The sequence below is a fragment of the Nematostella vectensis genome, chromosome 12 (assembly GCF_932526225.1).
Source record: "Nematostella vectensis chromosome 12, jaNemVect1.1, whole genome shotgun sequence".
NCBI classification, from domain to species: Eukaryota; Metazoa; Cnidaria; class Anthozoa; order Actiniaria; family Edwardsiidae; genus Nematostella; species Nematostella vectensis.
Window position 1 is genome coordinate 10,400,533 of NC_064045.1, and position 23,052 is coordinate 10,423,584.

The 23,052-nt window shown below is 40.9% G+C and overlaps 9 protein-coding genes across 9 annotated transcripts; 7 read left to right on the plus strand and 2 right to left on the minus strand.

The window, feature by feature from the left end:
• Positions 1-1,231: 1,231 nt before the first annotated feature.
• LOC125557427 (late histone H1-like) lies at positions 1,232-2,060 on the plus strand. Its single transcript, XM_048720027.1, has one exon. The coding sequence runs from the start codon at positions 1,325-1,327 to the stop codon at positions 1,877-1,879; it is 555 nt and encodes a 184-aa protein (XP_048575984.1). The 5' UTR covers positions 1,232-1,324; the 3' UTR covers positions 1,880-2,060.
• A 1,324-nt stretch (positions 2,061-3,384) lies between these two features.
• On the plus strand, positions 3,385-3,885 carry LOC125557430 (histone H4). Its single transcript, XM_048720030.1, has one exon. The coding sequence runs from the start codon at positions 3,500-3,502 to the stop codon at positions 3,809-3,811; it is 312 nt and encodes a 103-aa protein (XP_048575987.1). The 5' UTR covers positions 3,385-3,499; the 3' UTR covers positions 3,812-3,885.
• Positions 3,886-4,577: 692 nt separating this feature from the next.
• On the minus strand, positions 4,578-5,196 carry LOC5500881 (histone H2A). Its single transcript, XM_001622207.3, has one exon. It carries the CDS (start codon positions 4,965-4,967, stop codon positions 4,587-4,589), a length of 381 nt encoding a protein of 126 aa, XP_001622257.2. The 5' UTR covers positions 4,968-5,196; the 3' UTR covers positions 4,578-4,586.
• Positions 5,197-5,220: 24 nt separating this feature from the next.
• LOC5500882 (late histone H2B.L4) lies at positions 5,221-5,665 on the plus strand. Its single transcript, XM_032369260.2, has one exon. It carries the CDS (start codon positions 5,278-5,280, stop codon positions 5,647-5,649), a length of 372 nt encoding a protein of 123 aa, XP_032225151.2. The 5' UTR covers positions 5,221-5,277; the 3' UTR covers positions 5,650-5,665.
• A 1,587-nt stretch (positions 5,666-7,252) lies between these two features.
• Positions 7,253-8,023, plus strand: LOC5520639 (histone H1-delta). Its single transcript, XM_001640299.3, has one exon. The coding sequence runs from the start codon at positions 7,295-7,297 to the stop codon at positions 7,856-7,858; it is 564 nt and encodes a 187-aa protein (XP_001640349.2). The 5' UTR covers positions 7,253-7,294; the 3' UTR covers positions 7,859-8,023.
• Positions 8,024-9,387: 1,364 nt separating this feature from the next.
• LOC116607804 (histone H4) lies at positions 9,388-9,869 on the plus strand. The gene has a single exon (XM_032369261.2). The coding sequence runs from the start codon at positions 9,484-9,486 to the stop codon at positions 9,793-9,795; it is 312 nt and encodes a 103-aa protein (XP_032225152.1). The 5' UTR covers positions 9,388-9,483; the 3' UTR covers positions 9,796-9,869.
• A 259-nt stretch (positions 9,870-10,128) lies between these two features.
• Positions 10,129-10,981, minus strand: LOC116607803 (histone H2A-like). Its single transcript, XM_032369259.2, has one exon. It carries the CDS (start codon positions 10,949-10,951, stop codon positions 10,571-10,573), a length of 381 nt encoding a protein of 126 aa, XP_032225150.1. The 5' UTR covers positions 10,952-10,981; the 3' UTR covers positions 10,129-10,570.
• A 215-nt stretch (positions 10,982-11,196) lies between these two features.
• On the plus strand, positions 11,197-12,245 carry LOC125556744 (late histone H2B.L4-like). Its single transcript, XM_048720029.1, has one exon. It carries the CDS (start codon positions 11,262-11,264, stop codon positions 11,631-11,633), a length of 372 nt encoding a protein of 123 aa, XP_048575986.1. The 5' UTR covers positions 11,197-11,261; the 3' UTR covers positions 11,634-12,245.
• Positions 12,246-14,054: 1,809 nt separating this feature from the next.
• On the plus strand, positions 14,055-14,885 carry LOC125557428 (histone H1-delta-like). Its single transcript, XM_048720028.1, has one exon. The coding sequence runs from the start codon at positions 14,175-14,177 to the stop codon at positions 14,721-14,723; it is 549 nt and encodes a 182-aa protein (XP_048575985.1). The 5' UTR covers positions 14,055-14,174; the 3' UTR covers positions 14,724-14,885.
• Positions 14,886-23,052: the final 8,167 nt, after the last annotated feature.

Sequence of the window (23,052 nt, forward strand, 5' to 3'; positions counted from 1 at the left end):
TATTTCGGGCTCCCCTGAATGAAATAGATATATGGCTTCAATTTTGCAGTGTTTAGCGCATTAATGTTATGTATTATATTTTGTATTGGGTAAGATAAAAATCAAACCGATTTAGAAAGTGTAGTAGCATAATATATAGGTGGTTGAATGTAGTCAAGAATTCCGCAAGGAATCAGTATAGTATAAGGGATTTTATCAATAAACTTGCAGTAGTCTGAGTCACAAACCATGCAGTATTGTGTACAAGGCATTAACAAGACTCAACTGTTAGACTGTTGAATATGGAAAGCATATGACAAGCTAAAAAGTCGTAATAATCACAGGTCCCCCAAGGTAATATGTTTTATTTTTTTAAATTTAAACCTTAAATTCAAAACTTAAAAGTGTCTAATTTACTGTAAAAATATGATGCGTTACAATAAAAAAATGGGACGAAAAATATAATAAAATACCTTCAAACTTTTCTAACCAGTTTGTGGATTTGTTATTTAAATCCCTGTTAAGTTTCCATCCAATCGCTCAATATTGCCCAAATGGATGGAAACTTCACAGGGATTTAAATAACAACTCAACAAAAGTTTGAAGGTATTTTATTATAATTTTCGTCCCGATTATTTTTTCCACGTAAAATACAACATATTACCTTGGGGGACCAGTGTAATAATCCAAAATATACACTATAGCAAATAATACTGACATATTCTCTTAGCTTGTTGTGGATCTCATCAAGCCTTGCGTGTGATTTCAAGGAAGACCAAGCAGGTAGCTTTTTGAATGATCACCGACTATGATCGACTGCAAGCGGGAAACAAAACAGGAGCAGGTCGGCGTTCCTAGGCGTTGTCAAAAATCGTCAGAAATGACGAGAAATTATTTTCCTCTACATCGTAGTTCTACCTCAAATACATGAAATAACAGTAAGGTTCTAAGGCAAGACTTGAGATTGTATGATAATGCCCTCTTCAGCAAAGATATTTAGATATTATTGAGACATAACCGAAAATTGTTCGACAAACTATCTTGTTCTTTGCTTTATAACTTCTTGAAATAAAAAAAACATCAGCTTAAAATTAATCTCAGATGAGTGTTTAATATCACTTATGTAATCTGTTTTAGTTATATTTTGATATTGCTAAGAAGGGAAAAGTTATCCGAAAGGAAACTAAGGGAAAGAAACACACTTCATGGCCGCCATCTTGGTCAAGCCGTTGTTTATACTGGCTCCTCAGAGGTCCGCCTCCACTCAATATATTTCGCCGCTTGGCGCGCAAACATCAATACTCGCAAGCAATCGCATCGAGCACAGCAAAACGCTTCAATCGAAATGTCAGACGCAGAAAAACCCGCTAAGGCTAAGAAGCCAGCAAAGCCTGCAGAGCATCCAAAGTACTCTGATATGGTCGTAGCAGCCATCGGCGCCCTGAAGGAACGCAACGGATCGTCCCGCCAGGCCATCGAGAAATACATCAAGGGCAACTACAAGGTCGGAGACAACGTTGGTGTCCATCTGAAGCTGGCGCTCAAGCGCATGAGCGACAAGGGGAAACTAGCGCACACCAAGGGTGTAGGAGCTTCTGGTTCCTTCAAACTGAACAAGGCTGCTGTTGAGAAAGCAAAAAAGCCAGCATCAAAGAAACCAAAGGCTGCGAAGAAACCCGCCGCTAAGAAGTCCCCGAAGAAGGCTGCAGCAAAGAAGCCCTCAAAGTCTCCCAAGAAAGCAGCGAAAAAGCCTGCTGCTAAGAAACCGGCCGCCAAGAAAGCAGCAAAGAAACCCGCTGCAAAGAAGGCGGCGGCAAAGCCTGCAAAGAAACCGGCAGCTAAAAAGGCAGCAAAGAAACCCGCCGCAAAAAAGGCGGCCAAAAAGCCAGCCAAGAAGTAGAGCGGTCTAAAGTCGCTTTACTACACACACACACACACCAAACGGCTCTTTTAGGAGCCATCCACGTTTATAAAAGCAATACCACATGCATTCTAATGTGCATCCATTCCCCAATGTAAAAGAGAAATAAATTTTACCGGGTTTGTTACGATTCGCCAATAACAAACCTCGAAATAGCTTGCATTTATGGCCTTCTTTTTTTATGGTATACAATTGCACAAGGATCTTGCAGTACAATCTGCCGAGTTCATGTATTATCACATCAGGGTGGTGAAAAGAGGGCAAAGGTTTTTATCAGGACTAGTTTATCTCCTTGGGTCACGATGTCAGAAAAGAGAGATTTCAACGATCAAAATGCTCTAAATTCTAAAACAGAGTATAGGTTCAATCCTAAAAAAGGTCTGTACACTGATATGTCATGGCGATGTAAAAAGTCAGTCTTAACAACTGCAGGGAAGTTCGTGATTTCACAAGACCATATTTCTCTCGCGAACTTTCGGTTTCCCCCTCAAAGAGTCTCATAATATCTAGAATTCTTCGCAAAAACTTATTTTCTATGCGATAAAAAAGCGTAGCTGTAGCGATATCAAAATTTAGTTGGGGTATTCTTATATAATGAAAACTAAAAGCATGGAGTGTGACTTTATTGCATGTGGTGGCTCCTAAAAGAGCCGTTTTGTTGTTTTCTTGAGAAGAACTTTTTACGCTCTCTCGCCACGGATGCGGCGGGCAAGCTGGATGTCCTTTGGCATGATGGTGACTCGCTTGGCGTGGATGGCGCACAAGTTGGTGTCCTCAAACAGACCAACGAGGTAAGCCTCGCTAGCCTCCTGAAGAGCCATCACGGCGGAGCTCTGGAAGCGAAGGTCAGTCTTGAAGTCCTGAGCGATCTCACGGACCAGGCGCTGGAATGGCAGCTTGCGGATCAGAAGCTCGGTCGACTTCTGGTAGCGGCGGATCTCTCGAAGTGCGACGGTACCGGGCCTGTAACGATGAGGCTTCTTCACTCCACCGGTGGCAGGAGCACTCTTACGCGCTGCCTTGGTGGCGAGTTGTTTACGGGGAGCCTTTCCCCCGGTAGATTTACGGGCGGTTTGCTTGGTACGGGCCATTTCGACAAAGTGCGATAAGCGGATGAATGCCAGTTTTTACGATAAAATTATTTATACTTGCCGCCTCAGGTCCTGATTGGTTGGAAAGCGCGCAATCTGATTGGTTCATTCCCGACCTACAAAAGCCCGCCAAAGATATGCTGTGTTTCTTACTGTCCGGTTTTCCTAAAATATCTGTTTGATTCCGTAAAATAATCAAAATAAAAACCCATACGTTGTGTAGTTCATATCGTTTTAAACATTCAAAGTTATCTACCTTTTTAAATATATTAAACGAAATGGTTTTATTCCAAGTTGACTTTGATCTGAACTGGGCTCTATAGCATACTCGGATCAAAATATTTTTAATTTGACTTGCAGATATCAATCAGACTATTGACCTTAAAGTATTGTGTTTCTTGCAATATGAGATGCACGTTATGTTTCCTTTGAGGGCCGTATCGCGGGTATATAAGCCTCTCATACGGCATTCTACCTTCAAACTGTTTAGGTTGAGCTCATAATCATTATGTCTGGTCGAGGTAAAGGAGGAAAAGGTCTAGGAAAGGGAGGCGCGAAGCGTCATCGCAAGATCCTTCGGGATAACATCCAGGGCATCACCAAGCCCGCCATTCGCCGTCTCGCCCGTCGTGGAGGAGTCAAGCGAATCTCTGGACTCATCTATGAGGAGACCCGTGGCGTTCTCAAAGTCTTCCTTGAAAATGTTATCCGTGACGCGGTCACCTACACCGAGCACGCCAAGCGCAAGACTGTCACCGCCATGGATGTGGTCTACGCTCTGAAGCGACAAGGCCGAACCCTGTACGGATTCGGCGGCTAGATCATCAAGTCGATACAAAACAAACGGCTCTTTTAGGAGCCACCACATGCAATAAAAGTCATGACCAAGTGTAACTTTATTTTTCGATTCTTTATGCTGTGTTTTTCTTGCCCTCTTTTTATCACTGGTTGATGTTAGGCGGAATAGTTTTTCGCCCAAAGTACAAAGATTTAGCAACGGCCACTTCGATTAAATATGAAATAATCAATGCGCAGGGAACACTATCGAGTTACGGTTTAGAGTTTCCCCGATATAGCAATTTATCATAGTGGCCCGACAACACATAACGGCTTTTGGCGGGAAAAGAAAGATTATGCTATCGGACATTAAATCATGAAATGCATTTACTCTCTACTAGAATTCTAAAGTATATAGCCTTAGTTGTTCGGGTTAGCATTAAACATATCTACTCTGTTTATATTTTTAGCGTTTCTCTTTGATAAGCGCGCTATATCTGCGAATGTGTTGCCAGCTATCTTGGCGCGCAAAAATTCCGCGTCGTACTCAACATTTTCCCTATAAGCACTGTGTGAATTCGCGATGAATCACCTTTCAAGGGTTTGCAAGGTAATCTTCAACATAACGGTTTATGAGTAACCTTACCAAGGGTTAATATAAACAACCATTTGGCGGAAAACAGTTAAGAGCTGCTATAGATTTGAAAGGATTTTGTGAAAGAGAGGGTTTATGGGGTAGATTGCATGGTGCAGTCATGACTCTTGTGTCATGTGGTGGCTCCTAAAAGAGCCGTTGTTATTTTTGCAGCAGAAACTGCTTATGCCTTGACCTTCTTCTCCGTCTTCTTGGGCAGAAGCACGGCCTGGATGTTGGGCAGCACACCACCCTGAGCGATGGTGACACCGTGGAGCAGCCTGTTCAACTCCTCGTCATTCCTGACGGCCAACTGCAAGTGACGGGGAATGATCCTGGTCTTCTTGTTGTCGCGGGCAGCGTTGCCGGCCAACTCGAGGATCTCAGCGCTCAGGTACTCGAGCACGGCGGCCAAGTAGACCGGAGCGCCAGCACCAACACGCTCGGCGTAGTTGCCTTTGCGCAGATGACGGTGGATACGACCGACGGGGAACTGAAGCCCTGCACGGGATGAGCGGGTCTTGGACTTGGTGCCCTTAGCTTTGCCTTTACCACGACCAGACATTGTCTTACAGTTTGCTTGTTTACTACCTGAATGTGTAGATAAAAATCTTTGAATGTTTAGAGTATTTATACCGAAAGCTTGATAATCGGCGGATCAAAATGCACCAATCAAAATTCGAATTTTTCTAAAGCAATTGACCTCGTGGCAAAGCTTGTGTCAAAGGGGCACTGGATTATCATATTAACCTGAAAATAACCAATCAAATATCAGTATTTTCGATCCGCATACTAAATAATCCGCGTGTAGCTTTGATATAAATAAGGCTCGGAGGTAACTGGTATCATTACTCGCAACTTGATTTCACATCATAATGCCGCCAAAAGCTCCCGCAGGAAAATCCGCAGGCAAGAAGGCCGTTAAGAAGCAAGTCGGAGAGGGCAAGAAGAAGAGAAAGGGAAGACGTAAGGAAAGCTATGCCATCTACATCTACAAGGTGCTGAAGCAAGTTCACCCCGACACCGGTATCTCGAGCAAGGCCATGGGCATCATGAACTCGTTCGTGAACGACATCTTCGAGCGCATCGCTGGTGAAGCCTCCCGCCTTGCGCACTACAACAAGAAGTCCACCATCACGAGCAGGGAAATCCAGACGGCCGTTCGTCTGCTCCTTCCCGGTGAGCTGGCCAAGCACGCCGTGAGCGAGGGAACCAAGGCCGTCACCAAGTACACCAGCAGCAAGTAAACGGCGCAATCCGTGCTGCACCAAACAACGGCTCTTTTAGGAGCCACCCAAATGTTACAAAAGTCATAGCCTCGTGTACTCTTTTAAGAGTACACGATTCAAAATCGGCGCGAATACAGTAAAAGTCAAGCGTTCCTTTGATTGACAGTCAAAAGTCAACCCCCCTTACTCGCGGATTTCAAGCTTTGTTCGTAAAAATAAAACATCTCTGTGCACCTACGAGGACCAGTATTCCCCTTAGACTAACTGAATTACAATACATGCTTTCCAGATTACCTAGAAATAAATCAGCTTAAATTACTATAGAGCTGTTTTCTAACAATAAAGCCGGAGAGACTCCTTTAAAATTAAAAGATTTAGGGGTCCCCTGAATTAAATAGATATATGGCTTCAATTTTGCAGTGTTTAGCGCATAAATGTTCCACTGTGTCCGTCTTAGCAAAAATAAAACGTTGGATTATATTTTCTATTGGGTAAGATAAAAATAAAACCGATTTAGAAAGTGCAGCACAATATATAGGTAGTTGAATGTAGTCAAGAATTCCGCAATGAATCAAAATATTATAAGGGATTTGATCAATAAACTTGCAGTAGTCTGAGTCACAAACCATGCAGTATTGTGTACAAGGCATTAACAAGACTCAACTGTTAGACTGTTGAATATGGAAAGCACAGGTCCCCCAAGGTAATATGTTGTATTTTAAGTGTCTCATTCACTGTAAAAGATGGTGCCTTACAATAAAAATTGGGACGAAAAATATAATAAAATACCTTCAAACTTTTCTAACCAGTTTGGGGCAATATTGAGCGATTGGATTAAAACTTCACAGGGATTTAAATAACAACTCCACAAACTGGTTAGAAAAGTTTGAAGGTATCTTATTATATTTTTCGTCCCAATTATTTTTTCATTGTAACGCATCATATTTACAGTGAATGAGCCAGGTAAAATACAACATATTACCTTGGGGGACCAATGTAATAATCCAAAATATACACTATAGCGAATAATACTGACATATTCTCTTAGCTTGTTGTGGATCTCATCAAGCTTTGCATGTGATTTCAAGGAAGACCAAGCAGGTAGCTTTTTGAATGATCACCGACTATGATCGACTGCAAGCGGGAAACAAAACAGGAGCAGGTCGGCGTTCCTAGGCGTTGTCAAAAATCGTCAGAAATGACGAGAAATTATTTTCCTCTACATCGTAGTTCTACCTCAAATACATGAAATAACAGTAAGGTTCTGAGGCAAGACTTGAGATTGTATGATAATGCCCTCTTCAACAAAGATATTTAGATATTATTGAGACATAACCGAAAATTGTTCGACAAACTATCTTGTTCTTTGCTTTATAACTTCTTGAAATAAAAAAAAACATCAGCTTAAAATTAATCTCAGATGAGTGTTTAATATTACTTATGTAATCTGTTCTAGTTATATTTTGATATTGCTAAGAAGGGAAAGTTATCCGAAGGGAAACTAAGGGAAAGAAACACACTTCATGGCCGCCATCTTGGTCGAGCCGTTGTTTATACTGGCTCCTCAGAGGTCCGCCTCCACTCAATATATTTCGCCGCTTGGCGCTCAAACATCAATACTCACAAGCAATCGCATCGAGAACAGCAAAACGCTTCAATCGAAATGTCAGACGCAGAAAAACCCGCTAAGGCTAAGAAGCCAGCAAAGCCTGTAGAGCATCCAAAGTACTCTGATATGGTCGTAGCAGCCATCGGCGCCCTAAAGGAACGCAACGGATCGTCCCGCCAGGCCATCGAGAAATACATCAAGGGCAACTACAAGGTCGGAGACAACGTTGGTGTCCATCTGAAGCTGGCGCTCAAGCGCATGAGCGACAAGGGGAAACTAGCGCACACCAAGGGTGTAGGAGCTTCTGGTTCCTTCAAACTGAACAAGGCTGCTGTTGAGAAGCCAAAGAAAGCAAAAAAGCCAGCATCAAAGAAACCAAAGGCTGCGAAGAAACCCGCCGCTAAGAAGTCCCCGAAGAAGGCTGCAGCAAAGAAGCCCTCAAAGTCTCCCAAGAAAGCAGCGAAAAAGCCTGCTGCTAAGAAACCGGCCGCCAAGAAAGCAGCAAAGAAACCCGCTGCAAAGAAGGCGGCGGCAAAGCCTGCAAAGAAACCGGCAGCTAAAAAGGCAGCGAAGAAACCCGCCGCAAAGAAGGCGGCCAAAAAGCCAGCCAAGAAGTAGAGCGGTCTAAAGTCGCTTTACTACACACACACACACACCAAACGGCTCTTTTAGGAGCCATCCACGTTTATAAAAGCAATGCCACATGCATTCTAATGTGCATCCATTCCCCAATGTAAAAGAGAAATAAATTTTACCGAGTTTGTTACGATTCGCCAATAACAATACCTCGAAATAGCTTGCATTTATGGCCTTTTTTTATGGCATACAATTGCACAAGGATCTTGCAGTACAATCTGCCGAGTTCATGTATTATCACATCAGGGTGGTGAAAAGAGGGCAAAGGTTTTTATCAGGAGCCTAGTTTATCTCCTTGGGTCACGATGTCAGAAAAGAGAGATTTAAACGATCAAAATGCTCTAAAATCTAAAACAGAGTAAAGGTTCAATCCTAAAAAAGGTCTGTACACTGATATGTCATGGCGATGTAAAAAATCAGTCTTAACAACTAGAAACAGGGAAGTTCGTGATTTCACAAGACCATATTTCTCTCGCGGACTTTCGGTTTCCCCCTCAAAGAGTCTTATAATATCTAGAATTCTTCGCAAAAACATATTTTCTATGCGATAAAAAAGCGTAGCTGTAGCGATATCGAAATTTAGTTGGGGTATTCTTATGTAATGAGAACAAGAAGCATGAGGGGGGGCCTTTATTGCATGTGGTGGCTCCTAAAAGAGCCGTTTTGTTGTTTTCTTGAGAAGAACTGTTTACGCTCTCTCGCCACGGATGCGGCGGGCAAGCTGGATGTCCTTTGGCATGATGGTGACTCGCTTGGCGTGGATGGCGCACAAGTTGGTGTCCTCAAACAGACCAACGAGGTAAGCCTCGCTAGCCTCCTGAAGAGCCATCACGGCGGAGCTCTGGAAGCGAAGGTCAGTCTTGAAGTCCTGAGCGATCTCACGGACCAGGCGCTGGAATGGCAGCTTGCGGATCAGAAGCTCGGTCGACTTCTGGTAGCGGCGGATCTCTCGAAGTGCGACGGTACCGGGCCTGTAACGATGAGGCTTCTTCACTCCACCGGTGGCAGGAGCACTCTTACGCGCTGCCTTGGTGGCGAGTTGTTTACGGGGAGCCTTTCCCCCGGTAGATTTACGGGCGGTTTGCTTGGTACGGGCCATTTCGACAAAGTGCGATAAGCGGATGAATGCCAGTTTTTACGATAAAATTATTTATACTTGCCGCCTCAGGTCCTGATTGGTTGGAAAGCGCGCAATCTGATTGGTTCATTCCTGACCTACAAAAGCCCGCCAAAGATATGCTGTGTTTCTTACTGTCCGGTTTTCCTAAAATATCTGTTTGATTCCGTAAAATAATCAAAATAAAAACCCATACGTTGTGTAGTTCATATCGTTTTAAACATTCAAAGTTATCTACCTTTTTAAATATATTAAACGAAATGGTTTTATTCCAAGTTGACTTTGATCTGAACTGGGCTCTATAGCATACTCGGATCAAAATATTTTTAATTTGACTTGCAGATATCAATCAGACTATTGACCTTTAAGTATTGTGTTTCTTGCAATATGAGATGCACGTTATGTTTCCTTTGAGGGCCGTATCGCGGGTATATAAGCCTCTCATACGGCATTCTACCTTCAAACTGTTTAGGTTGAGCTCATAATCATTATGTCTGGTCGAGGTAAAGGAGGAAAAGGTCTAGGAAAGGGAGGCGCGAAGCGTCATCGCAAGATCCTTCGGGATAACATCCAGGGCATCACCAAGCCCGCCATTCGCCGTCTCGCCCGTCGTGGAGGAGTCAAGCGAATCTCTGGACTCATCTATGAGGAGACCCGTGGCGTTCTCAAAGTCTTCCTTGAAAATGTTATCCGTGACGCGGTCACCTACACCGAGCACGCCAAGCGCAAGACTGTCACCGCCATGGATGTGGTCTACGCTCTGAAGCGACAAGGCCGAACCCTGTACGGATTCGGCGGCTAGATCATCAAGTCGATACAAAACAAACGGCTCTTTTAGGAGCCACCACATGCAATAAAAGTCATGACCAAGTGTAACTTTATTTTTCGATTCTTTATGCTGTGTTTTTCTTGCCCTCTTTTTATCACTGGTTGATGTTAGGCGGAATAGTTTTTCGCCCAAAGTACAAAGATTTAGCAACGGCCACTTCGATTAAATATGAAATAATCAATGCGCAGGGAACACTATCGAGTTACGGTTTAGAGTTTCCCCGATATAGCAATTTATCATAGTGGCCCGACAACACATAACGGCTTTTGGCGGGAAAAGAAAGATTATGCTATCGGACATTAAATCATGAAATGCATTTACTCTCTACTAGAATTCTAAAGTATATAGCCTTAGTTGTTCGGGTTAGCATTAAACATATCTACTCTGTTTATATTTTTAGCGTTTCTCTTTGATAAGCGCGCTATATCTGCGAATGTGTTGCCAGCTATCTTGGCGCGCAAAAATTCCGCGTCGCACTCAACATTTTCCTTATAAGCACTGTGTGAATTCGCGATGAATCACCTTTTAAGGGTTTGCAAGGTAATCTTCAACATAACGATTTATGAGTAACCTTACCAAGGGTTAATATAAACAACCATTTGGCGGAAAACAGTTAAGAGCTGCTATAGATTTGAAAGGATTTTGGGAAAGAGAGGGTTTATGGGGTAGATTGCATGGTGCAGTCATGACTCTTGTGTCATGTGGTGGCTCCTAAAAGAGCCGTTGTTATTTTTGCAGCAGAAACTGCTTATGCCTTGACCTTCTTCTCCGTCTTCTTGGGCAGAAGCACGGCCTGGATGTTGGGCAGCACACCACCCTGAGCGATGGTGACACCGTGGAGCAGCCTGTTCAACTCCTCGTCATTCCTGACGGCCAACTGCAAGTGACGGGGAATGATCCTGGTCTTCTTGTTGTCGCGGGCAGCGTTGCCGGCCAACTCGAGGATCTCAGCGCTCAGGTACTCGAGCACGGCGGCCAAGTAGACCGGAGCGCCAGCACCAACACGCTCGGCGTAGTTGCCTTTGCGCAGATGACGGTGGATACGACCGACGGGGAACTGAAGCCCTGCACGAGATGAGCGGGTCTTGGACTTGGTGCCCTTAGCTTTGCCTTTACCACGACCAGACATTGTCTTACAGTTTGCTTGTTTACTACCTGAATGTGTAGATAAAAATCTTTGAATGTTTAGAGCATTTATAATGAAAGCTTGATAATCGGCGGATCGAAATGCACCAATCAAAATTCGAATTTCCCTAAAGCAATTGACCTCGTGGCAAAGCTTGTGTCAAAGGGGCACTGGATTATCATATTAACCTGAAAATAACCAATCAAATATCAGTATTTTCGATCCGCATACTAAATAATCCGCGTGTAGCTTTGATATAAATAAGGCTCAGAGGTAACTGGTATCATTACTCGCAACTTGATTTCACATCATAATGCCGCCAAAAGCTCCCGCAGGAAAATCCGCAGGCAAGAAGGCCGTTAAGAAGCAAGTCGGGGAGGGCAAGAAGAAGAGAAAGGGAAGACGTAAGGAAAGCTATTCTATCTACATCTACAAGGTGCTGAAGCAAGTCCACCCCGACACCGGTATCTCGAGCAAGGCCATGACCATCATGAACTCGTTCGTGAACGACATCTTCGAGCGCATCGCTGGTGAAGCCTCCCGCCTGGCGCACTACAACAAGAAGTCCACCATCACGAGCAGGGAGATCCAGACAGCCGTTCGTCTGCTTCTCCCCGGTGAGCTGGCCAAGCACGCCGTGAGCGAGGGAACCAAGGCAGTCACCAAGTACACCAGCAGCAAGTAAACGGCGCAATCCGTGCTGCACCAAACAACGGCTCTTTTAGGAGCCACCCAGATGATACAAACGTCATAGCCTCGTGTACTCTTTTAAGAGAACACTATTCAAAATCGGCGCGAATACAGTAAAAGTCGAGCGTGCCTTTGATTGACAGTCAAAAGTCAACCCCCCTTACTCGCGGATTTCAAGCTTTGTTCGTAAAAATAAAACATCTCTGTGCACCTACGAGGACCAGTATTCCCCTTAGACTAACTGAATTACAATACATGCTTTCCAGATACTAGAAATAAATCAGCTTAAATTACTATAGAGCTGTTTTCTAACAACTATAACTATATAAAGTCGAAGAGACTCCTTTAAAATTAAAAGATTTAGGGGTCCCCTGAATTAAATAGATATATGGCTTCAATTTTGCAGTGTTTAGCGCATACATGTTCCACTGTGTCCGTCTTAGCAAAAATAAAACGTTGGATTATATTTTCTATTGGGTAAGATAAAAATAAAACCGATTTAGAAAGTGCAGCACAATATATAGGTAGTTGAATGTAGTCAAGAATTCCGCAATGAATCAAAATATTATAAGGGATTTTATCAATAAACTTGCAGTAGTCTGAGTCACAAACCATGCAGTATTGTGTACAAGGCATTATCAAGACTCAACTGTTAGACTGTTGAATATGGAAAGCACAGGTCCCCCAAGGTAATTCGTTGTATTTTAAGTGTCTCATTCACTGTAAAAGATGGTGCCTTACAATAAAAATTGGGACGAAAAATATAATACCTTCAAACTTTTCTAACCAGTTTGGGGCAATATTGAGCGATTGGATTGAAACTTCACAGGGATTTAAATAACAACTCCACAAACTGGTTAAAAAAGTTTGAAGGTATCTTATTATATTTTTCGTCCCAATTATTTTTTCATTGTAACGCATCATATATTTACAGTGAATGAGCCAGGTAAAATACAACATATTACCTTTCCGAAAACCCTTTCTTTTAGGAGCCACCCAAATGATACAAAAGTCATAGCCTCGTGTACTCTTAAATATTCAAAATCGGCGCAGGTTAAATTACTATAGAAGCTGTTGCCTAACAACAAAATCCCTTACTTTGTTGTAAATACATCATTTCATCACCCCCGGCCCGTGCTATAACTATATAAGTCAAAGAGACGTCTTTAAAGGTAAAATATTTCGGGCTCCCCTGAATGAAATAGATATATGGCTTCAATTTTGCAGTGTTTAGCGCATTAATGTTATGTATTATATTTTGTATTGGGTAAGATAAAAATCAAACCGATTTAGAAAGTGTAGTAGCATAATATATAGGTGGTTGAATGTAGTCAAAAATTCCGCAAGGAATCAGTATATTATAAGGGATTTTATCAATAAACTTGCAGTAGTCTGAGTCACAAACCTTGCAGTATTGTATACAAGACAAACAAGACTCAACTGTTAGACTGTTGAATATGGAAAGCATATGACAAGCTAAAAAGTCGTAATAATCACAGGTCCCCAAAGGTAATATGTTTTATTTTTTTTAAATTTAAACCTTAAATTTAAAACTTAAAAGTGTCTAATTTACTGTAAAAATATGATGCGTTACAATAAAAAAATGGGACGAAAAATATAATAAAATACCTTCAAACTTTTCTAACCAGTTTGTGGATTTGTTATTTAAATCCCTGTTAAGTTTCCATCCAATCGCTCAATATTGCCCAAATGGATGGAAACTTCACAGGGATTTAAATAACAACTCAACAAAAGTTTGAAGGTATTTTATTATAATTTTCGTCCCGATTATTTTTTCATTGTAACGCATCATATATTTACAGTGAATGAGCCACGTAAAATACAACATATTACCTTGGGGGACCAGTGTAATAATCCAAAATATACGCTATAGCAAATAATACTGACATATTCTCTTAGCTTGTTGTGGATCTCATCAAGCCTTGCATGTGATTTCAAGGAAGACCAAGCAGGTAGCTTTTTGAATGATCACCGACTATGATCGACTGCAAGCGGGAAACAAAACAGGAGCAGGTCGGCGTTCCTAGGCGTTGTCAAAAATCGTCAGAAATGACGAGAAATTATTTTCCTCTACATCGTAGTTCTACCTCAAATACATGAAATAACAGTAAGGTTCTAAGGCAAGACTTGAGATTGTATGATAATGCCCTCTTCAGCAAAGATATTTAGATATTATTGAGACATAACCGAAAATTGTTCGACAAACTATCTTGTCCTTTGCTTTATAACTTCTTGAAATAAAAAAAAACATCAGCTTAAAATTAATCTCAGATGAGTGTTTAATATTACTTATGTAATCTGTTCTAGTTATATTTTGATATTGCTAAGAAGGGAAAAGTTATCCGAAGGGAAACTAAGGGAAAGAAACACACTTCATGGCCGCCATCTTGGTCGAGCCGTTGTTTATACTGGCTCCTCAGAGGTCCGCCTCCACTCAATATATTTCGCCGCTTGGCGCGCAAACATCAATACTCGCAAGCAATCGCATCGAGAACAGCAAAACGCTTCAATCGAAATGTCAGACGCAGAAAAACCCGCTAAGGCTAAGAAGCCAGCAAAGCCTGCAGAGCATCCAAAGTACTCTGATATGGTCGTAGCAGCCATCGGCGCCCTGAAGGAACGCAACGGATCGTCCCGCCAGGCCATCGAGAAATACATCAAGGGCAACTACAAGGTCGGAGACAACGTTGGTGTCCATCTGAAGCTGGCGCTCAAGCGCATGAGCGACAAGGGAAAACTAGCGCACACCAAGGGTGTAGGAGCTTCTGGTTCCTTCAAACTGAACAAGGCTGCTGTTGAGAAACCAAAGAAAGCGAAAAAGCCAGCAGCAAAGAAACCCAAGGCTGCCAAGAAACCCGCCGCTAAGAAGTCCCCGAAGAAGGCTGCAGCAAAGAAGCCATCAAAGTCTCCCAAGAAAGCAGCGAAAAAGCCTGCTGCTAAGAAACCGGCCGCCAAGAAAGCAGCAAAGAAATCCGCTGCAAAGAAGGCTGCGGCAAAGCCTGCAAAGAAACCGGCAGCTAAAAAGGCAGCTAAGAAACCAGCCGCAAAGAAGGCCGCCAAATAGCCAGCCAAGAAGTAGAGTGGTCTATAGTCGCTTTACTACACACACACACCAAACGGCTCTTTTAGGAGCCATCCACGTTTATAAAAGCAATGCCACATACATTCTAATGTGCATCCATTCCCCAATATAAAAGAGAAATAAATTTTACCGGGTTTGTCCCAATTCGCCAATAACAATACCTCGAAATGGCTTGCATTTATGGCCTTTTTTTTATTGCATACAATCTCACAAGGATCTTGCAGTACAATCTGCCGAGTTCATAGATTATCACTTCAGGGTGGTGAAAAGAGGGCAAAGGTTTTGATCAGGAGCCAAGTCTATATCCTTGGGTCACGATGTATAAAATGTCGCGAGTGACTTTGTAGTGTTCATACCATCAGCCTCGCGAAATCAACCCTCGAGTTCAGTTGAAAAAGGAACTATTCACATGATACAGAAAAGAGAGATTTCAAAGATCAAAATGCTCTAAAATATCAAACAGAGTATTGGTTCAATCCTAAAAAAGGTCTGTACACTGAAATGCTATGGCGATGTATAAATCAGTCTTAACAATTAGAAACACGGTTTCATTCAAGCATCAAGCTGTTTTCAGGGCCATCATTCTTGTGCAGTGTGCATTTATCGATATTGTTGACTACCTACTCTCTTGGATAACAAAAGCATACCGTTTTTACTCGAATAAGAGCTCCAGCGCTTATTAGATTTTTTTTATTTTCGACTCTCAGACGGGGCGCTTATTCGGGGGAAGTGCTTATTGGTCAAGGCTTTTGATCTGGTTGACCACCAAGTCCTACTGCAAATAATTAGCAGTCCATCAGCTATCTGAAAAATCATTCGGATCGTTTTCGTCATTATTAGAAGGCGACGGCAGAGGGAACGCGTTGATGGATAGTACTTTTAAGTACCATTAAAATGGTAATGTTTCGAACCAAACGACACTCTGAATTAACGATCTCCGACTTTCTTTTCCCTTTATTCGAATCAGCTCTCTCTCTCCACAATCTGTCTTACAATCCCTCACGAGTTCACCCCGTGCCTGGTACAATGATACCCGATCCTATTACTAATTACATATTACGTAATTGGTGATCATAAACTAATAATTTTAACAACTTCCGGTACACAGAAACGCAACTTCTGGAACAGTACTTAAAAGCAAAGTACAAACTCGCAAAAGCAAAATATAAACTCGCAAAAGCACAATACAAACTCGCAAATGCAAAATACAAACTCGCAAATGCAAAATACAAACTCGCAAATGCAAAATACAAACTAGCAAAAGCAAAATACAAACTCGCAAAAGCAAAGTACAAACTCGCAAAAGCAAAACACAAACTCGGAAAACCCAAAATACAAACTAGCAAAAGCAAAATACAAACTAAAAAAGCAAAATACAAACTCGCGAAATCAAAATACAAACTAAAAAAGCAAAATACAAACTCGCAAAAGCAATATACAAACTCGCAAATGCAAATTACAAACTCGCAAAAGCAAAATACAAACTCGCAAAAGCAAAATACAAACTCGCGAAATCAAAATACAAACTAAAAAAGCAAAATACAAACTCGCAAAAGCAATATACAAACTCGCAAAAGCAAAATACAAACCCGCAAATGCAAATTACAAACTAGCAAAAGCAAAATACAAACTCGCGAAATCAAAATACAAACTAGCAAAAGCAAAATACAAACTCGCAAAAGCAAAATACAAACTCGCAAAAGCAAAATACAAACTCGCAAATGCAAAGTACAAACTCGCAAAAGCAAATTACAAACTAGCAAAAGCTAAATACAAACTCGCGAAATCAAAATACAAACTAAAAAAGCAAAATACAAACTCGCAAAAGCAATATACAAACTCGCAAAAGCAAAGTACAAACTAGCAAAAGCAAAATACAAACAACAAAAGCAAAGTACAAACTAGCAAAAGCAAAATACAAACAACAAAAGCAAATTACAAACTAGCAAAAGCAAAATACAAACTCGCAAAAGCAAAATACAAACTCGCAAAAGCAAAATACAAACTCGAAAAAGCAAAATACAAACTCGCAAAAGCAAAATACAAACTCGAAAAAGCAAAATACAAACTCGCAAAAGCAAAGTACAAACTCGAAAAAGTAAAATACAAACTCGCAAAAGCAAAGTACAAACTCGCAAAAGCAAAATACAAACTCGAAAAAGCAAAATACAAACTCGCAAAAGCAAAGTACAAACTCGAAAAAGCAAAATACAAACTCGCAAAAGCAAAGTACAAACTCGCAAAAGCAAAATACAAACTCGCAAAAGCAAAATACAAACTCGCAAAAGCAAAAGTACAAACTCGAAAAAGTAAAATACAAACTCGCAAAAGCAAAGTACAAACTTGCAAAAGCAAAATACAAACTCGCAAAAGCAAAGTACAAACTCGCAAAAGCAAAATACAAACTCGCAAAAGCAAAATACAAACTCGCAAAAGCAAAGTACAAACTCGAAAAAGTAAAATACAAACTCGCAAAAGCAAAGTACAAACTCGCAAAAGCAAAATACAAACTCGCAAAAGCAAAGTACAAACTCGCAAAAGCAAAATACAAACTCGCAAAAGCAAAGTACAAACTCGAAAAAGTAAAATACAAACTCGCAAAAGCAAAGTACAAACTCGCAAAAGCAAAATACAAACTCGCAAAAGCAAAGTACAAACTCGCAAAAGCAAAATACAAACTCGCAAAAGCAAAATACAAACTCGCAAAAGCAAAGTACAAACTCGCAAAAGCAAAATACTAACTAGCAAAAGCAAAGTACAAACCCGCAAAAGCAAAATACAAAGGGCCCGGTCGCACTAGAAAGATGTTCAGGACATCTCTGTTTAGATAAGCTCAAAAACTGACAGATGTCCGGACATGTTACGAAGCCAAGTGCGACCTATGTTTTTACGCAACACGACAAATTCGCCGGTCGGGACAAAACATCAAAGGAGCCGATGTCCTGCCCCATGGCAGGAGACTGCCTTAAAATCGAACTCTTTTCGGACAGGACTAAACTAGGATAAATGAGGATCATGGCATACTAAAACAATTTTTACCACAAGCCGAAACGAGTGCCCACAGGGTATGGTAAAAGTTGAGGAGAGCGGAGGTTGAATTGTGAGGACGAAAGTGCGGGTCAAGGCCCAACGTCTATACAACAGGGAAAAAATCGCCGAAGAATAGGTATGAAAATTCGTGTCAACATTTAGCCGAAAAGCATTTTACCCTACCCTTGTCTCTCGGGGGTTCGCTTCTTATCATTCTTTAGCTAAATGTCTTGCCCTGCGACCACCACAACAACATGGGGGGGGGGGGGCACTCTAGCTGTAAACATGACTGCTGGTTCCGACAGATACGAACATTTTATGCCCCCAAAAGAATGGAACCGCGCCACCCCTAAGAATATACCTGCATCTGAACTCTATACCCAAAACTCTACCAAGAATAGATAGCCCCCCCTTCCCCCCCAAAAAGTAACCCAAATCTGAGTTCTATTCATAAATCATACAAAAGCTTGAAACTTGCCAGTCCCGTAAAAAAAGTTTTAGAAGGAAAATTTGCTTATCAAATTTATTTTAATTCCCTTTTATAAAAAAAAACTCTATCCTCCTCACCTCCAAGGCCCTAGTCATCAAACCCAGTACAATTTTACTTCCTTGTCTTCGCACCTTGTGTGAGCACACCACATGTGACATGCCCTCAGTCATCACAACCTCACTCCCCTTACCATGCATTTCTCAACCTTTAATTTTACACTCTATGACTTTTCCTATTTGTCTGCAGACACCATAAAATAGCCCTCATTGAGTAAGCGTATTACATAGCCACTCAAACCAGTGCCCCCTCTAAAATCTAATGCTAGAGGGGCATAATATGTTAAAATAAGCATTTGCGATAAGAACTTTTTGATGAATTAGCCCCCCCTACTCATCCTCAAAAATACCTAAACCTGAGTTTTATACATAAAATATACCAAGCATAGAAACTTACCTCCCAAATAAATAACCAAACCTAAATTCTATAGCCCAAGCATACAAAATCTTGCTATAAGGGAGCTTCAACTCTCAGATTTGCTTATTAAATAAAATCAATTTTATTCCATTTTTATAAAAAAGACAAACAAACTCTGTGCAGTAGGCACTGAGATAAAAAATGCTCCTGAAGTATCACCAAATATAAATATTTATTTTCCATACAGTATGATATCTATGACTGCACAATTATACTCCTAGAATCTCCAAGGCCTAGTAATCAAACCTGGTACAAGAGGGGTAAAAAGAAGGGCATAATATGCTAAAATAAGCATTTGCGATAAGGACTTTTTGTCAAATTACCCCCCCTCCCCCCAAAAAATATATATAATAATATACCAAGTATAGAAACTTACCTCCCAAACAATTACTCAAACCTTTATACCCCAAACATATAAATTCTTAATATCACTATAGTTTTAAAGGGGAGCTTCAACACTCAGACTTGCCTATCAAATCAAATTAATTTAATGCCCTTTTTATATAAAAAAAAGACTCTTTGCGCATATAATAGAGACTGGCGAGAAAAAAAAATAAGCCTGAAGTATCACCAAATATGAATAGATATTTTCCATATGATATCTGCTTTAGTGAAGCTTGGAGCCTCTGGTACCCAGGGTATGACTATACTCCCATTCTCCTATTATCTCCAAGGCCTAGTAATCAAACATGGTACAAGTTTACTTCATCTTCACAACCTGTGTCAGAACCCCCAATTAGACATACCCTTAGTCACCACCCCTTTGCCCTTACCATGCCTTTTCCTCACCCTAGTTTACTCTTTATGCCTTTTTCCATTTGTCTGCACACACAATGAAATACACCCTCAATGGCTATAACTTGGTGTTAGAACCTGTGTATTAAGCACGATTTGTGTCACAAAACTTCCTTTTTTTAATAAAATGAATCATGATGAAAACAGAGCTGGATACAATGAAGTCCTTTGGGGGATGGTTCTGAGACCGAGGTATACACACACCCCTCATTGAATAAGCACATTACATAGCCCCTCAAACAAGTGCCCCCTCTAGAATCCATTTACAGAATAAGCCATAATGTGAGCATTTGTGGTAAGGACTTTTTTTTACAACGAGTAATAGCAAACTAATGCAGCAATGAATAATGACTGCCATCCCTGAGATTTACTGATCATAGCAAATCTATTTATTCCAGGATCATATATAAACATTTAAACAGTACTTTCATGTAGTGTCTTTAAATTGCATACAATAAACAGTGACTCGCGGCCAATCTGTATACGATTTAGCTTCATTTTTTTTTAATGAGACTCGCTGCCATTCTGTATAAGATTCATTTTAGTTTCAATATCCCAACTAAAAGTTTTCTTGGAGTGTCTTCATTCCGAGTGCGAAAGCAAGATAAATCCAGGGAAATTTTGTGCATTTGTATGACTTGATGAAACGTGCAACTAGATAATTTGTGATCAATGTTATAGCCTGCTAGCAGTGGCTTACCCTTCCGCGTTCATTACAGTACGATTCGGTAAAGTCGTAAAAATAACCCTGCAAATGAGGTCTGTTGCCGATGAGAAACAACACAAATAGGGTATATATGACGCACTGAGTCGGTGAAATCCCTGCTTAAACAGATAAGAAGAAATCACTGCTAGCAGAGAGTTAAAATGCGGCGTTCAACATGATTTTCCCGATTAAACGGAACCGCCATTTTGTTTTCCCACTCTGAATTGAGGCGTGTCCGCGTGAGATTGGGCATAGTAATACTCTTCTCTGATTGGTTAATCAGATTGTTTATCAACTATAACCAAAAATGGTAATGTTCCGCACTGGTGAATCCCTACCAAAATCCCTTATTTCCAACAATCTAGCGGCGTGAGGAACGGTCAATTCCAAGCCAAACATGTACGTCTTTGCCTTCGGTGCATAATAGACAACTACATTTGCAAACAGTAACAGCAATGCATCCGACTAACGCAGAACGATGTATAGGTACATCCAAACGAAAAGCAGCAGGTTTTTTTCTATTCAAGACTTCATATGCAGACGTGCAGCATGCAGAGAGTATTTGCTCTTCGAATCTCCCGCGCGCGTAGGAAAAGCAGATAAATGACATACGATGTTATTTTTAGGGCTCGTGATCCACGGATGTTGCAGCCAGTGCGAACTTAATTTAAGAATGTCTGATGTCACGGGACAAATTTGTCCACCTAAATGTCCCTGACATCTCCTGAACATCTTGCTAGTGCGACCGGGCCCAAACTCGTGATGTTTCGCAAAACATGGGAATCCGAAACCGAATAGGGCAGTGGCCCCGCTGGGCTTCCGTAGAATTGTACAAAAATGCGTGTACAGAGTTTTGATGCTTTAGAAGATCTAATTCTTTCTACGCAACTAACGATGCGAGAAGAAAATATTCCGACAAAAACCTTGGAATTTTTTATATAAAATTACCTGCTCCTCTAGGTGAGATTTCGAAACTAAAAAAACTTCACAGTATGAACGGAAATGTCTTTACCACTTTAAGCTATTTTCATTATTTATCGCGCTAAACCTAATTTAATTGCTAGTCATTACACAAAATGTTTGCTTTTTTTAAACCATCCTTAACAAAAAAATCCACCTTAACCCGTTGCCAAAACAGGTTTATACAACGCCAAAACAGCTCCTGCATTTTGCCAAATGATAAAACTCTAGACTGACATTTTATGCCCTATTTACCAGTGTTTATTTTCCTCCCATCTCGTCGCCCTTCTGTTTCTTTTATAAGGTGTTTGATAATTGAGAGAACAAGGTTTTTATCTATAGTTTGTAGATAAACATTAGGGCGAGCCACACTAATAATTGCTGCATTTTCTTTATACTCCATATTTTAATAATAATTCTTTTATAAGGTGTTTATTTGATAATTGAGAGAACAAGGTTTTTATCTATAGTTTTTAGATAAACATTAGGGCGAGCCACACTAATAATTGCTGCATTTTCTTTATACTCCATATTTTAATAATAATTCTTTTATAAGGTGTTTATTTGATAATTGAGAGAACAAGGTTTTTATCTATAGTTTTTAGATAAAAATTAGGGCAGCCACACTAATAATTGCTGCATTTTCTTTATACTCCATATTTAAATAATACCCTCCATGATATTTTGTTTTTTTTTTTGTTTTGTGATAAGGCACTTGAATTTTGAATTACAGGACCAACAGGTACTTTATTGAAGTGTATTGTATAGATTATCCAATGTTGTAGTAGCTGCTCTATCGTCTTCCTAAAGGGTTTCTAGGCACTCTATCCCTCACGGGGCTAATTACAGGCACAGAACTCCTCCTTCCTTCCCTGCTCCCCGCCCTCAAGTACCGACAGTATCTGAGTTCCTCGATCTTTACGTCAGGGTTACTTTTGGTCCTTCGCTCGAAGTTACGACTTTGTGGCTTGAACACATTTTGGTTGTGGATTGGTGGGAGGGCCGTCGGAGGGAGCCTTAATGTTGGTCCTAATAATTTCTCTTCTTCGCTCTGCTCAAAGACCCCAGCTTTCTCCTCGCTTTGCTCGCTTTCTTCGTCGTCTGAATAGTTTTCGGGTACTTTTTGCACGTTGTGCAAATTCATGTTCGCCTTTTGTAGACTCTTTAACGAAAAGCTCATTGGTTTGCGAGTAACTCTTTTCAAATCGTAGCTGACAGTACTTTTTCGACGAAATGTTGGCTCAGACGAAGTGCTTCTCCAGTCTTGATTGCTTCTTTGCTCTTTCACAGTCATCATGAGCGCATCGTAAACATCGGCAAAAGTCATTCGTCTTTGATTTTTCGCTTTGTCTGAACTTCCTTTGTCTTTTTCTGGTACTGCTGTAAGACTGAGTGAAGTAAACTGCATTTTCTCCTGTTGTTTCAATAACTTACTTTTATCTTCTTCAAATTTGCTCGAGATTTCCTTTTTCTGCTTGTCCAACACGGTTTTGACACGAAGCCACTTTTCTGTTGCTCTTGCGTTTTGTAGAGTAAGATGTTTATTTGCTCCCTTCGCCTTAACGGCGGGTTCAGACTCCATAGTTCCCTTAGAACTAGTGCGAAAATTAGACGCCATACTCTAATGAAAAATCAAACTAAATTTGACGACTTCATTAATGTCAATTTAGATGTTGAACCATCTTGTTCACTAGGATACCTCTGGTAAAAACTTGCCGCCTCAGGTCCTGATTGGTTCGAAAGCGCGCAATCTGGTTGGTTCATTCCCGACCTACAAAAGCCCGCCAAAGATATGCTGTGTTTCTTACTACCCGGTTTTCCTAAAATATCTATTTGATTCCGTAAAATAATCAAAA